The sequence below is a fragment of the Serinus canaria genome, chromosome 7, assembly GCF_022539315.1.
Source record: "Serinus canaria isolate serCan28SL12 chromosome 7, serCan2020, whole genome shotgun sequence".
Lineage (NCBI taxonomy): Eukaryota > Metazoa > Chordata > Aves > Passeriformes > Fringillidae > Serinus > Serinus canaria.
The window spans coordinates 22,243,174-22,259,580 of record NC_066321.1 but is presented as its reverse complement, the minus strand read 5'-3'; the positions used below and the strand labels follow the sequence as shown (position 1 = coordinate 22,259,580).

Here is a 16,407-nt window from a genome sequence, read left to right as displayed (position 1 = left end):
AAGTAATCATTTAATATGTTTACCTGAAAAAATGGAATTATTAATGAAATTTATCTTAATGAAACCATTTTTGTTCCCCTCCTTAGATTGCAGTTTCATCGCACCTCAGAGTATCTCGCTCTAAAAATATATATTCTCTTGAGATTCGAAATGCCACAGTGAGTGACACTGGAAAATACACAGTCAAGGCAAAAAATTACCATGGGCAGTGTTCTGCTACAGCATCTTTGACTGTACTCCGTAAGTTTGGTCTTCAGATCTTGTGTCCAGAATAGTCACAACTTTTTGCTGTGGTGTGTCTACTAAAACGACTTATGATAAAATCCACTGGCAGTGTTGACTTCAGTATTTTAAGACGTTCATGTTTCTTTTGTATATTACATATACAGCCCTAAAACAGCAGTAGTAATCTTTTTAACACCCAGAGTAGCACAGAGGTGCTCTATTACATCAACAGGTGCATGGTAAGAGAAAGCTATGAGCATTTGTTCTAGAATGAGTATGACCTTGGTGCTGGTAATTATTCTTTCCTCATTTAGTAAAAAAAAATCTGTTACAATAAAATGATGTCATTCCACAGTTAAAGGTTTTTATGGCAACTTAATTGAACTGGGTTTACTATTTTATTGGCTATACCATATAGCATATAGTTCCTAGCATCAAGGTGTGGTTGTGATTTGTTTGCATGACTGTGTGTGGGTTTAAAGCAAAGCTGCAGTGATTCAGCTTTCCTGTTCCCCTTTATAGCTACAAAACAATGCAGTGAAATACAGATTTTACTATTCTGTGTTTTTAAGAACTGAAAATATTTCACAGCTTCTACAAATATGAACTGAGCACACAATTAATTTCTCAGTGTCTAATTCTAGTAATGGTTCTAATAAAAACCACTGTGTGATGACCTGTTTTTTCTTAAGTATGTATGGTTTTCCTTGAAGCTCATACATACTGTAAGTTTCATTGCCTATTTTTTAATTTCTAAATTTCTGCTTGTGATTTGGATATCTTGACTCAAATGATTGTAAACAAGTGTATACTCCACTGCAGTTTTCCATTGAAAGCAAAGTATGCCATCTTCATTTCTGTAAAATTAACCATACAGAACTGCATGACCTTGTTAGTTAATGTGATGTTGTTGCTTTTTCCTTCTATGTTTGCAATGCTCCTCAGCTCTAGTTGAAGAACCTCCGAAAGAGGTAGTATTGAAGACCAGTGGCGACGCAAGCATGCACGAAAGTTTTTCTTCTCAGTCCTTTCAAATGGCTTCTTCTAAACAAGAGGCTTCATTCAGCAGTTTCAGCAGTAGCAGCATGACTGAAATGAAATTTGAAAGCATGTCTGCCAAAAGCATGTCCTCCATGAAAGAATCCTTTGTAGAGATGAGCTCCAGCAGTTTTATGGGGAAATCTAGCATGGCTCAACTGGAGAGTTCAACTAGTAAAATGCTTAAATCAGGTCTGAGAGGTGAGCATTACAATTATTGGTAGAGTTAGTGCTTCAGCTATCCTGAAGTAGTCCTCAGAGTAAAGCCGCTTCATTGCTTAGTGAAAACAGACTAACTTGGTATTTCTTCCTCTATTTTATAAAGGAGTACCACCCAAAATCGAAGCTCTCCCATCTGATATCAGCATTGAGGAAGGAAAAGTTCTCACACTATCCTGTGCCTTTTCGGGTGAACCTGCTCCTGAAATAACATGGTACTGCAGAGGGAGAAAAATTACCAGTCAGGACCAGCAAGGCAGATTCCACATTGAAACCAGTGAAGATCTAACCACCCTGATCATCATGGATGTCCAGAAGAACGACGGTGGACTTTATACTCTGAATTTAGGGAATGAATTTGGCACCGATTCTGCCACTGTGAATATAAATATCCGATCACCTTAGAGAGCTTAATCTGTATTACTTACACTTGTATTTTTACAAGTGATTAATATATGGACTGAAATATCTGATATGTAAATAAGAAAGAAAAATATTTTTTTACCTACCTGAACGAGACAAAGTCCAGATCTATACATTATGACTTATAGTCATTATTGACCTAAGAATTTAAAACACTTTTTTCACTGACATGTACATACTGTATATAGCCGAAGTTAACGGTTATGAAGTTTTGTACCTTTTATTTTATGACATTTTGAAACGTAACTTTTGGAAGTAACAGTTGGCAGGGGAAAGTTTCCTAGCAAACGACTACCCTGCTCAACATTTAACTAATTTTTGCGCCTCAACTCATTGTTGATGTCCAAGAATGCCTCAACAGGTAGAGAGGCTCCCTGTTGAAGATTACCTACACCTAAGACATGATACTGTGCACAGTATTTCATATGTGCACAAATATTTATGTTGAATCAGAAATGTAAGGCATTGGTGATGTTTGCAATTACCCTCCTGTAAGCATTGCTTTAATGTTTTACATTGGATCTGATTATGTCATAATTTTCCTACCTGACTGACAATTTCTGGACAAAGTGCAAGCGGCCAGCACTTTGTTCACCCACTGTGTACTGTTTCTGACATATTGACTGCCTGAATAGCTTTTAAAAACGTAACATCACCTGGCCATCCCCTTAATCAACAAAGCTATTTAGGTATTCAAGTGCAGCAGCAGTACCCCATCTCGGAGGTTCTTAGGGCGCAGTGATTGAGTTTGTGTGGTAGTATTAGACACCCAGTAGTCACTTCCAGGCAACTAAGCAATGAACCACAGTTTGAAAACAAACTGTTGCTACAACATCAAATACCAGCCTGCACTTCAATTTGCTTTAGTTCTCCTAATGTAGTAATAGAGCTTGGTAGCTGTTGAACCTCCTTGAGAACTGTTCATTTGAAATAAAGCATGCTTTCTGCACCATAAAGTCTGTGACTCCTTTATTTATTATGCTGCTTTTACAGTTCCTGTACTACACTACAGAAACAAAAGATGAGACAGAAATGCAGGTCTCCAATGTGAACCAGGTAGTTAACTGTTGACAATTCAGCCATCTGTCAGAAACAGCCTATCCACCACCCAGCCTTGGAAAGTTACTTTAAAAAAAATATTCTTCATAGGTTCCTTATTGACAAAGGATAAATTCTAGCACATGCTAGAAGAATAGCACTGTGCTGTTCTTACCCTTCTGTTATTTCCAGGCTTTCCTCTACATCATCTTGGTTTTTTGGCAGCTTCAACCTGTACAGACTAGTTGACCCTAATTGCCTGGACCAACAAGTTGTCACCTCCAGTGGGTGATTAATCAATCCTGCAACCCACAAGTCAGCTGACATACCTGTCAGAGCAAAGCCTATCTTCATATTTAGGGGGCTGTGGGAGGGGTTGGGATATGTTATCTATGGGGAGAAGAGTATCAAGGTAAAGGAGAAAGTCTGCTTCTAGAATTCACTCTGTAGAAAAAGCTTGAGAGCAAATACATTGACAGAAATGCAAGCACTTCAGGAGCTGTAGAATTCTCTGAAGTGGAGCAAGAGCATTACTTAGCCAACGATGCACTGCTGTGATTCTCAGCATACCACTAACACTAAAAAAAAATACTCAAGTTCATCAGAAGAAATGAAGCAGACAAAATGTTTAAAAACCTATTCCAAAAAGACTCACTGTAGAACCTTTTTTCCTACTTTCCAATAACCCTATATATTCTCACTATCCAAATTATGCAGGAAAGCTAAGAAATAGGGACAAAACAAGGACTAAGGTAAAAATAAGGATTTCAGAAGAGCTAAGCTCTGTGTCAGGACAAAATGGAAACTTTTTCAAGTGATGGAAGAGGTAATTATAAGTATGAAAGGGTTTAAGAGCACATCCTTAGGGAGAAAAGTTTAAAAGAATAAAAATCATGTTTAAAAGGCTGTGTATTTAAACCATTCAAAGAGAAAAAAAAAATCTCAAGAAAGTTTCCAATTCTTATTTCTTTAGATGTTTAAAAACACCCCAACCAACAAACTCAATACAAGACAAAAATGCAGACTGTAGGTACAGTTGTGTTAACAAGTAACTTGTGTACACAGGCACATAATAAAGCTAATGCTAAAAATGCACCAGATATTTAATCATCTCAGCAGAAAGAGATAAGTGACAGACAGCATCTGCAGATTCAACCATGGCCTCTTCTATACAAAGGCTCCTGGAAACTCAATCTTACATGGTCTCTACTGAGTCTCAAAACACTGAGTCGATGAAGAGGTCACTGGTGTGACGGTGTAAGCAAGTTCATCCTGCCAGTACCTCTCCAGCCCAACTCTGCACAGCACTTAAGCAAGTACTTTCAGCAGATGAGTCACTCATGTCTAAAAATAGGATTTAAAATACTTAGGGGCTTTGCTGAAACACAGCTTGAATAGATAATGTTGCAGGCCAACCAGCTGAGCCAGTGTTTTTCCACAAGACTGCTAAGCAAATGCTAACCTAGAGTGACATTGCTGAAGTCACAACCTAAAGCTTCGATATTCCATTTCACAGAACACATCCCTAAGAATAACATTTTCTCAAGACAAGAGATTAAGCAGTCTCTGGATGGAAAGAAATAAACATTTTGAATTATTTACTTATTATATCCAGGTCAAATACTGGGATTTCTAACTATATAAGCTGACATTTGCTCTCAGATAGACAGATCAGATCTATTTTGCTATAGGACCAAATATATAAAAATATCCCACCACTAATATAGTGTATGAAGCCTTTGGCAGTCATGTTTCCTGAGTGCTGATCTTTTTAACAAAGCTCTGTGAGCTGCTGTATAAATCCTACTATAGAGCTATATATTTTCTATATTTTCTATTAACATTTTTCACGTGGCAGCCTGAGAAAAATAACTGTAATGGTGGAGAGTCATAATAACAATGAGAGATTAATTTTATTGCCTTTTAGCTGGTTTTCAGACATAGACATTTCCTTTATTCACGTATCACACCCCTTTTAAAAGTTTCTAATTTGCACCAACAGGAAAAACAGCTTGCACTAGACTATTCAGTGATAGTGGTGTAGCAAAACTGAAGTTTATATTTTGTAAAAATTATCTTAACAAAAACAAATAGGTGTGATTTCAATTTTTAAGTAAGGAATAAGATTTTTTGCAGAAGCAACCACTGAAGTATTCCTATCTCAAAGATTGCTTTCTCTCAGGAAAAAAAGTTTAAAAAGTGAAGCTGAATTACTAAGTTGAAAGACATAACAACATTAATTTACAGTACTTTAAAGCCCCTGAACATTGAAATCTCAGTATTCACAGCCTTTCAAATCATTGAGTGCCTTACCATTAATTCTTTATAATTGAAGCTGGTAATTTCTAAGCATTCTATTTCTAATTATCTGATGTTAGGAACTTCAGAGATATAACTGAAATTACTGCTTTTCATCTAAATATATGTCCCATGCTTATATTCTTTAAGTGATGACATTTGAGCTAGTGTCAGATTGATCTCCTCAGAAGCATGAGAGATCAAAACTAGAAGTACCAACTACCTATGCTGTTGAGGTTCAGCTCTCATTCTGCACCAGCAAGAATGATACAATCAGGCATTCCTGATAAGCTCTCCTATAATCTTGGAAATCCAATATGTAAGAGCAGACAGGTATTTTTTAGTCTTGCTTTGCATGGATGATTGTGATTCAGACAGACAATTTTCAGAAATTATTTCTTAACTCCAGTTACCAAAAGGATGACAGCACATTATCTTCACTAATTTCACTGAAATATATTTTAGGATGTTTGGCACAGGTATCTGTGTAAAGGCTGATTTAATAGAAACATATCACACATATATACATAAAGCTGAAATGATGGCTTTGTGGACCTAGAAAACCCCAAAACAGCACTGAAGCAATGACATGCAAATTTTGTGCTTGGACGTGATCACAACAACTTTTGTCTTGTGGCAGTATTTAAAATTATTACTTACTACTACATTCACTGATCAGTCTCACTTAGTTTTTGCACATGGAGTCCAGCCTCTTTTCTTCATAGTAGGTGGAAGCAGAAAAAGGTATCTGTCAGTGTGACATGTATTTAACACTGCAGAAGCTGGCAGAAACCTCAGCGAGGTTTCAAAAAGCACTTCTGACAGCGTATTATTCAAGACAACACTCTCATTGCAGTATGTAGTTTACTTCTCTGAACATCTTTTTTAATACTTATTTTTACAATTGTCATGTCATACAGAATACATTAAAGCAAACATTCAGGAAAAAAAATGTACAAGCATGTGTGTGGCTGATATGCATATGCCAGTTTCAGGAAAACTGACAGAACTGAGCATAAATGACAGCTCTGAGCTGGTATCCACAAACTCCTTGTACAAACACCATTCCATTCCACTTGAACCTGACATAATGCTTTATAAACTGGCATTTTATATAAGGCCAACAGCTCATATGGTTTTTCCTCAATATTTGGACCTATTTTGATTTAGATAAATCAATATCCCAAAAATTTATAAGGAAAGCTCCCATTCCCATCTGTTCTTTCCAGCCTGCTTCAAATCATTTATATACACAAAAGGAAGACTAGTTAAACCAAATTAAAGATCTGATTATAAAAACAGATTTTGGTATGTGCTTGAGTACAAAAAACCCTGTACATTTATTTAGCAATTGTGTAAATCAAGAACAGTAAATGGCTTGCTTCACGTGCTCTACAGCTAAGACTTCATAGACCAAGTTCATCCCTAAACAAACACCCCAAAAATTCCCAAAAGCTTACAATGCTCATATTAACAACCTTCTTAACCAAGGTGCTAGTAGGCACTATTGTACTATATTACTCATTAATTATTAAGAGAGTCAGACTCTGACCTCACTTACAGTTAATGCAAATTTACACTGATGTAACTGAGAGCAGAATCCATCTTCTGGTGTATACCATCCTCAAATGATATAAAGGAGTTGCAAAAACAGACCCTCCCTTTTGTATAAATATGTCATAAATAAAACATCTATAGATACAAATATTCATTACTACAGCAGCTTAGAACGGTCTAACATTTCAGCTCTTGCTTTTATCATACTTTGCTAAAAACACATCTTAAGTGAGCAGAGTAAATCTTAACAGCACTGTATTAATTATTTGTGATGCTACACACCCCAGAAACAATTTATGCACATTTTGAAGCTTTCAGTAGATCTTTAGACCTTTAGTAGTGAAAGTAGGTAGAAATTTTTGATGCAAAAAGAATAAATAAATAAAAACTATTAAATATCCCATGTTTGGTACAAATACTTCATATTAAGTTATTTTTATACATTTGTTTAGAAAAATACACTAAATATTTCTACTTTCATTGCCTAAAAATAAGGACTGGATTATGTATATCCTCGTGTTTTTAAAGGCGGCAATGTCAATTTCCGCCAAGCTGCTGGAGCAGAGCCATTAGTGCCCATTCCCACAGCCCTTACACTGGCAAAAAAAAAGCCATTGTGGGGCTAATCACAGCTCCAGGTGGATGACCTGGTACAAATGACCAAGAGGCCCATGGCACAAGTTGCATGTTTTCTCCAAAAAAATGAAAACTTTTTGCTGAATTTTATAATGCTTGTTTACTAACTATTGGTCAGACCTCCACACTTTTTTAAAAAGAGCTGCATTTACAAACGTGGATGCTTATCTGTTAAAGCCATCATTTGTTCCAAAAAATGCACATTCAAACTGTGAAATATTAGGAAAATACTCTTGCAAATAAACTATATAAAGATAAAATACACTTCAAAGATAGTATTTATGTTATTCTATAAAGTGCAGAGAAATCCTTCTAAAAAGGGAAATGACTACTTCCTATAACAACAGGATAACTACAGCAGCTTTTGCATAGCATTATTTATAGAAAATTTAATACTTTCAGTTGCTTCAGGAGGAAAAGGATGAAAAAGTCTCTTCCAGTTCAGATCTTTCCTTTGACACTGATTTATTTTCTTCAGGAATGGTTGATGATACCAGATCTCCATTGACAGCACCTCTAGAACAATGGGCAGATCCTATAAAGAGATCAATTAAGTATTTAATTTTCAATCCCCAAAAGTATCATCCAATCTGTCAATTATTGTATTTGTAAAGTATTTCCTATATATAAGCAATCAGAAGAACTAGTCAAGTTAAAGTCTGCTTGAGAGGAGTTATAATGGAGTCAAAATGTCATCAAGATTCAGAAGGAAAAACTACCAAAGAACTGACTACTAATTCAGCCCATCTAAGCAGGAGGGACTAAATTCTGATCATGATCTTTATTATTGGTAAGGATGTGTGCCTTCAGAGTTGTGCTGTTCTCTGCAAAGGGCAAGAAGCCACTGAAATCAATGACCTTTCCACAATGCAGCAAGTGAACTATCCCTGCAACTCACAGAAGTCTAAAAAAGGTAATTTCTTCTGCGACAATAAGCAGGTGGCAAACAGCAATTTCCACATCACTTACCAGATAATCATTCATGTGAACAAACATCCCTTTTCTGGATAGGTTTTAATTTTATCCTGCCAGTAATCCCACTGTTTTCAATACAACTACTCCTGCAAGATCATTTGTAATATGGATGGAAGCCAGCACAAGTCAACCAGGTAACAAACTATACAAGTGCTCTGATTTGTAATATAGGAGTCTTACAAATAAAACATTTTTCCTCATGCCAATATTAGTGCTGCTCTAAACAGGGAAATAAATTGTACTGAAAGATACAAAACCTCCCTCCCTTTCAAACTTACTTTGAGAATCTTCAGAAGGTGTATCACTGTAAGATTCTGTATCCGAGTATGTTCTTCTGCGCCGCTGAGAAAATCGGTGAAGAGATGAACCTGGTTCTTTCACAGAGTGATTAATCCTACAGAGGCAGTGAGATCTATTAGTAAGCAAATTTTATATACTTTAACTTTGAAATAATTTTGGTTATTTCCCACCCAATTTCATATACTTTAAATAGGAAATAACTTTGGTGCTTAGATTAAATTGGCAGTATTAATGCTTTTTTGGTAGTCTATTATAGCAGACTAAAAATAGCACAGTCAACAATCTTACTTTCACAACTGCAAAGCCTGAAAGTAGAAATAGAAATGAATGAAATAATTTGAGAAACTGAAATACTGACTGAAAAATAATGTTAGCGTTTCAAGCTCTGATTTCATGAACTTGTCAAATCAAGCCATGTGCATAAAGCTTCTAGCATAATGAAAGTTTGGTACTGTATTAAAAATAGCAGCTGCCACCAATAGCTGAAAATATGCACCTTTTGTTTTTAAAATTAGATCAATTTATGATTTTTAATTTTTTCCAAGCAAACAATTCTTCTCACATTTTGATTTTAATGCTAGCATGTTCCGGGAGGTCTTTTGAAACACAAGAAAAAAACTTGAAGAAACAGAAAATTACCTTTCTGAATAGCAAGGACCAGGGTGGCTAATGGAACGCTTCATCTAGGGGAAAAAAATTCCACAGAACAAACAACCAAAAATGTCACAAGCTACTCAGAAGAATGATATGGATGTCTACATTACTCCTTACTTTATTTACAGTCTTTTCAAAGAGAGATGGCAATTTTTTTTTTATAAAAAGCAACAACTCTCAGTTAAAAATCTGATTAATCTATATGAAAGCAGATGGATTGCCATCAATATTAAAAGTTTTAGAACATTCACACAGGAAAGAGTTTACTACAAGAAGATGCTACCTCCTGTCTATGGAATTCATTCCCTCTTGCACTGACGTTCCTCAAGGAGCCATTGTTAATTGCTATGATATACAGAAGTATCAAGACATTCTTCCTTTACCAAATGGAAGTTCAAGTTCCTCATTACACAATAAAGCCAAATTATGCCTCTTGATTCCTTGTGATTCCTCTGCTATTACTGTCAAATCTCTATGCATATCAAAGAAAGTTACTATTTTAAATTGTAACAATCAGCTTTGTAAGTAAAGTGCTTGAAGATAAAGAGATGAAAGATCCATATGGAAAAAAAGAGATTCCCACAACAGAACTGCACAATACAGCTCATCTTGGTATACAGAACTGAGAAAGCATTTGATTCCCCATACATTGTCCTTCTAAGGGAATTAATTAATAGTGAATAGTTATGCAAGTAATATCTTTATCATGAAATATCTTTTTCTTAAATTAGGGAATGATATATTTATACAAACATCTTGAATTACATACACTGAAATATATGCTATCTTGCTAAAGATAGCATATATTAAGCATTATATAAGTCCCAAACCACCTAAGCAGGAGGTGAAGTTAGGTAATTTTTATGATCAGTGTACAGTTAGCACTCTAAAAAAATCAAACAGTTGAACTGAGGAAAAGTTAAACCTCATTAATTTATGAGATACCTCATTACAAGGCCTTGACATGTATGATAAGGCTACTCTGGTGATGTAAAGGCTAGCAAACTGCAAAGCAAAAGACTAAGAACAGAGAACTGATTTATATTTGGGACCAGTACTGATTTATAACTCAGTCAAGATTTCAACTGTGAACATCATAGCACATAACAACAGCATAGTGTTCTGCCACTCCTCCCCCCAGTCTAACCACCAGTATGACACTCAAAAAAGATAATATTTCAAAATGTCTAAACCATTTGAATAGGTGATGGTGACACAGGAGAAACCAAGGGATCAGGGTGAGGCAGCTGGAACATTTCTGGCTTAAACTTGGCATTAGCAATCTTCACACATTCTTCAAGTGTTGTGATAAATGTATTACATGTGGCACTAAGCAAGGAAGAGGCTTCATTCATGTTCTGAAAGTAAATGAAAGTACAAGCATAAGCAAGGAAAAAAAAAATTCAAATACAACTTTCTTCCACCACCTCTCCCAGACACACTAATCTCCCTCATTACCACTAAGAATTTATATTTCCCATTTTTTTAATCAAATGTATGCCTTACCATAAGGCCAATTTAAGAAAACACATGTGACAGCATTGCAATTTCTTTCTGACATCTGAATTTCTTTAGGGTACCAGCCAACAATGCCTTACTGCAAAGCTTGTCTCAGAGTGACTAACTGGTATCAGAAGATCATTCAGTGAAACAAATGAATTGCAGCAGAAGGTGTGAAGAGTTTTATCACTCTAGAGCAAGGAACTGCAGGTCCATTTCACCTACCTAAAGTAGAAACTTGCTCTGTGTTGTGACTAAGTGTCAACCCCTGGCTTTGCACTAAAGGACCAACAACATTTTTCACATGCTGCTCAAGAGTGCAAAGAATGAAGTAATTCACTATTTCCAGTCCTTTTATTCAAAAGCAGGAATACATTCTAGGGTTGTACTTGTGCACGTTCAGAGACAGATATCTGTTCTGCATGCTTCCAATGCCTGGAACACTAGCTTTCACTGATAAGAAAATGGAATACCATCCCACATAAGAAAGAAAGAATACACAAACTTAAGATTATTTTAACTTCTTGAACAGAGATGCAAAATGAGACAAAATATTGTATTTCTTATATGATAGCTCTACTGGCCTTTTAACCAAATGGCTCAGGAACACAATTGGCTCCTAACACCTGGCACAATTACAGTTAAACCATCCAGGTCCTTTCCAAACAGAAAATCACTATTAGTACAGCAACTCACAAGCATTCAAAAACTGACATTAGGTTAAGTCCCCCAGCAATGGGGAGATGAATAAAATCTAAGACAACAACAGCAGCCTGAGGTGTATTATATAATGGAATGAAAAGAAATTCTAGAATTGTGCACCTCAATGCTGGGTGGAGGGCGAGTCTCATCATGGTGAACAAATTCTTGTATGGTATGAACTTGCTGCATCAAAAGATCACAGTAGAGACGAAGTTCAGACATTTTGGTTTTAAGAGATTCATTGGTCTCACTTATTTCTATGGAAAAAAATGGAAATATCAATTTATTGCATACAATGTACCTACACATTGTAATATTTAAGCACTTTTCATTTAAAGATCAATTTAAAAATCCACTTAAACTTCCACTTGATTCTGGATTCTGCAATGAATCAAGAATTACACTTGAAGCAAACAATACTTTTGATAACTGGTGCTAATTTAATTACTATAATGAAAAAGGCACATTATCAGGAAAAATTAAGTTGAAATGTTTCTTGGCTGCCCCTAATGTTGAAAAAATTACTGTATAAAACTTATGCCACCCACCAGAGTGGCTGGAACCAGTTACATTAAGCCTTTCAAGAGAAATTACGGAAAAAATAATAGTTACTATAAAGAGTTACTATAACATCAGACATTAAATGTCTTCACAACAACTACAAATAATATGTTTATTCTCGTGACAGCAACACCTTGTAGTACTTCAGCTTCTTAAGATACAAGAGGTTAATGCAGATAACTTCTAACTCTAATACTCAGGGGGGATTTACCATAGAGATGTCTACAAATAATTACAATTTATATTAAAAGACAATAACACTGACTTTGTACCACAATATTTGCACTATGATTTTTTGAAGAAATGTTACCTAGCTACTAGTTACTCTAGGTAACACACATACCTTTTTCTTTTTTTGTTCTGGTATCTGCTAAACAGGCTTTTGCACTCCCCAGTGCTACTAGCCATCTTTGCCTTTCAGCTGCATTGACTGCTTTCATATAGAAATGCTGCTCCCCTGGGATGATTAGCTCCATTCTTGTGTTGTCTGTTGCATGAACTTGTGATAGAAGAGAAAAAAAAAAAGAAATAATAACCTCTGCTGAGTAACAATCATTTATTAAATACTGCTCAAAGTGTTTTAAAATGCTTATGATAATCCCCCAGTAACACAGTAAATCATAAAGCATCACTAAAGACTAAACTCTTCAGAACAAACCATTCACTTACTGTCTGAAATACACCCATCACCTGTGCATGTGCACAGCTGCTAACAGTGACAAAAGTAAAAATTACTCAGGAAACCAAAAGACTAAACACTTCTGGTTTATAAGAATCTCCACTTTTGGATCACTGCTGCTGCTCTTCTGGAAAACTGGCTTTCATGATTCAGTCTCTACCCCTGGTCATAAGAAGAAAAGGCAGTAGAACTAAGCAGCTAGCTGACAGAACTTCAAGCATGAACCACGTGCACATAACCATTAAATTCAAAAAGTAGCAAATGGTGTGTTCTAAAGCTCAACAGAACTCTATTAACTATTATCATTCATTAATAATTCATTATTATCTGTGATAATACATATTATTAATATTGATAATATTAATTATTAATATCTGTGATAATTCATTATTATCTGTGAACTATGAAGCTGACACACTGGACTACAGGTAAACCAAAACAGAGGAGGAAAAACATGTGATGCAAAAATGTATGGTTCGTGACCTTTTCTATTTCCATGGCAGCTAAAACTTTCCCAAGCAGAAATCTATTAATTCTTACCTTTTATTTCACACACAGCCATCTTTATGCTTCCTTTGCTGCCTTTGCAAACATCATCCTGGGAATCATAGTATGACAATATCCCATTGTCTAAAACAAACCACCGAGGCTGCCAACCTAGAGAGACCAAAAATGTGAAAGAGAAAGTTTAGTCTAATTCCTAAGTTGTAAATAAAATTCATCTCTTTGTCTGTTAAAACTTTAAAAGACGCAAACATTAAATTATTCTTGTAAAACACCAGGAAGTAATCAATTTCTGCAGTCTGAAGACCAAAGCCACTCTATAACCAGACTAGTGTCTTATGGATATTCCACTCCCATTCTTTTGGGTGCAAGATTTTTCTTCTGTTTTCACTGTATTCTGCTCCAGAGAAAAATTATTTTAATTTAGCCACTACAGAATCCTGTTTTGAATGCTACTGTACTTCATTAAATCACATTACCATTCCATGATAAAGAAGTAATAACATGTACTGTTTCTTTTTTGTTGTTTACTAGCTGTAACAGTTAGCATCCGTGTCTTTTCAAATGCAGAGTGATAACTAAAACACACATCCACACTCAAATTTAAAAGCAGAATGTTACAAACTCTAAAGGATAAGAACTCACACAGGAAACATTTCAAATGGTGCATGTATGACAACACTAATACTCAGAGAATATGCAATTCAGAAGACTGTCCTGTAAAATACAACTCAAATATGCATGGATCTTTTCTTCTGTTACATTCTGTTTCAAGACGTGGTCTCTGTACTGTCCTTATCTCCTGTCAATGCCTGTCAAAACAGTCTTATTCAGCTAAAAAGGGACCCTATATATGAATGACTATTCCATCCTCACATTGTTCTAATGGAACAAAACAGAAGCATCGGAAAAAAACAGAAGCAAAGGACTTAAAATATTGGAAAAAAACAGAAACAAAGGGCTTAAAAGGCCAAGTGCCTCACAGAAGCAAGCCAAAGAACAAATACACCTCTTGTAATCTGAAACTGGGCAGTATCCTACATTGGAGAAAATATTTAACAAATTTGTACTTCACAAACTCTTATTTGAGGAGGAAAAAAAAAAAAGCAGCCGTATTTCTGGTTTGCTTTTAATGAAGGTAGAAACTAAATGTTTTCTGCAACACTTCAGCAACCCTCTTTTGCTGCTTGGTGTCTCGCATTGGGTACTACAGCCCATTTTCGGCCACAAAAACAGACACTATACAGATAGTAGAATAACAACATAGATGATAACAAAATTTAAACATTTCGCTAATATAATTAGATTGCTTTTTAGAAAAATGCTGCCCTCCTACATTCTGAAGACTGTAGGTAATCCCTGACTAATTTTGAAATGCAGAAGCAGATGCTCTCTATTGGCCAGAACAAGCCTAAGGAAGGGTTCTGAAGCTGACTGGTTCTGAAGAGGACTACTGGCTTTCAGCAGAAGTTAGCTGCATGCTAACAGTCCATTGTATGCATAGCATTCCCAGGTATTGTTGAGTATTTGCTTATTAAATAACAGGCTTAAAAGAGGAGCAAACACTACAAGAGTTCATTGCCTTTATCCATTTATCTTTCCCAATGGCAATGTCATGTAAGTGAAAGTGACAACTTTCATTGTTTTGAAAACAACCTTGTGCTCATTCTTTCTCTCATAACCACAACCTTCCCTCTATGTGTTTTCTCTATAGTTACTGTGAAGAGGAGACAAAGACATCAAATATCTAATTACAGTACAACTGCTTCCTTTTACCAGAAGGTCCATATCTGTTGACACATAATTGCTCTGCAAAATTCAAGATTATGCTCTGTACACTTTATTCCACAGCACATCCATACAATCCTCACAACGAGGCCCACATTTTATAATCCCTCAGAACCAAGTTTCACACTACTTCACACTCACAACCTGCATATGCTGAAACAGAATTCCCCATATGAAGTGCTGAAGAACCATAGGGCAAAGAAGATACTGCCAAAGCAGTGTAATAAGAGGCACGATAAAGCACGGTATGCGATCCAACGCTGATTTGCTTGGGAGAGACAATTAGTCCTACCACAGTGTCAAAGGAGAAATGTTTCACCTTAACACCAGTCCCCGTCTCTGCCTGCTCCAGAGGGACATAGCATCTCTATTACAGTAGAGGATCAGCCAAACAGAACACGGCAAATGCTGATAATTGGCGCACTTTGCGCCTGCAGCGCCTCCAAAAACACATTTAATGAAACTGATGTTCATCATATGCTTTCCAGGTTGGGATACAGGAGCTCCCTGTCCCGCTGAGAGTCTCTGACTAACTCGGCAAGGCGCAATCCAGGTGGGCAGAAGGCCCGGGCCGGGCACAGCTCCGCGCGGCTGCCGGGGCAGTGGGTTCACTCGGCCCGGCCCGGCCCGGCCCGGCGCACGGGGCGGGAGCGGGGAGCGCCGGCGCTGCCCCGCCAGGCGCGTCCCCCGGCCCGACCCCGGAGCCGGATCCAGGCCACCGCCGCCCCAGGGCCGCCTCCGTCGCGACGCTCGACCGAAGCCTGGCTCCGAGCACCAGCGTCTCAGCCAACGCGTTACCGACAGCTCCGGCCGCCCGCATGACGCCGGGACCCCCGAGGCAGCAGCAACAGCAGCGGCGCATCACGGCCGAAGCCGAGCCGAGCCCCAACCGCCGCCCCCCGGGCCCGGCCCCCGCGCCTACCCGCTAGATAGTTGGTCCACTTGTATAGGACACCCTCCATCGCTCAGAGCCCGGCGCCGGGCCGCATCCTCCTGCTCCGCCACGGGGAACGGGCGGCCGCGGCCGCCGCGGGGATGGCGTTCCCCTCCCGGCCCCACCGCTGCCTCCCCCGCGCGGAGGCGGAGCCGCTCAGCTCAGGCGCGGCGGCCGCGGCGGCTCCGGCGGCGCCGTCCGCCCCGCGGGGCGCTCTGCATCCCCCATGCGCGCCCGGCCACGCTCCCGGCCCCGCCGCCCCGCGGCCGCTTCAGACGTCCCTTCCACTTCCTGAGCGGAGAGGGCGGCCCGAAGAACCGCCCGCCCCGCGGCCGCTGCCGGGGCCGGGCTCGTCCCCACCTCCGGCGCGACTGAG

The 16,407-nt window shown here is 38.0% G+C and overlaps 2 protein-coding genes across 2 annotated transcripts in view; one reads left to right on the top strand and one right to left on the bottom strand.

Annotated features, from left to right (window-relative positions):
- The window catches only part of TTN (titin), a 238,989-nt gene extending 236,143 nt beyond the window's left edge, over window positions 1-2,846 (top strand). Inside the window, exons 316-318 of the mRNA XM_050976633.1 lie at window positions 87-240; window positions 1,171-1,464; window positions 1,589-2,846. Coding sequence (XP_050832590.1) covers window positions 87-240; window positions 1,171-1,464; window positions 1,589-1,887 — 747 coding nt within the window. The 3' untranslated portion in view covers window positions 1,888-2,846. The remainder of the gene's footprint in view (window positions 1-86; window positions 241-1,170; window positions 1,465-1,588) is intronic.
- Window positions 2,847-5,723: 2,877 nt separating this feature from the next.
- Window positions 5,724-16,307, bottom strand: PLEKHA3 (pleckstrin homology domain containing A3). The gene is made up of 8 exons (XM_030241824.2): window positions 16,020-16,307; window positions 13,346-13,462; window positions 12,470-12,625; window positions 11,686-11,822; window positions 10,557-10,721; window positions 9,349-9,392; window positions 8,688-8,803; window positions 5,724-7,969 (listed from the first exon to the last, which is right to left on the bottom strand). Exons 1-8 carry the CDS (start codon window positions 16,057-16,059, stop codon window positions 7,842-7,844), a joined length of 903 nt encoding a protein of 300 aa, XP_030097684.2. The 5' UTR covers window positions 16,060-16,307; the 3' UTR covers window positions 5,724-7,841.
- Window positions 16,308-16,407: the final 100 nt, after the last annotated feature.

What these genes read in the sequence shown, in the direction of transcription:
- PLEKHA3 (XM_030241824.2), bottom strand. Translation starts at nt 16,059, where the DNA reads ATGGAGGGTGTCCTATACAAGTGGACCAACTATCTAGCGG. An exon ending in GTGGACCAACTATCTAGCGG is followed by an intron (nt 13,463 to 16,019) that starts GTAGGCGCGGGG and finishes TGGTCTCTCTAG; the next exon opens with GTTGGCAGCCTCGGTGGTTT. An exon ending in GGCTGTGTGTGAAATAAAAG is followed by an intron (nt 12,626 to 13,345) that starts GTAAGAATTAAT and finishes TTCTATCACAAG; the next exon opens with TTCATGCAACAGACAACACA.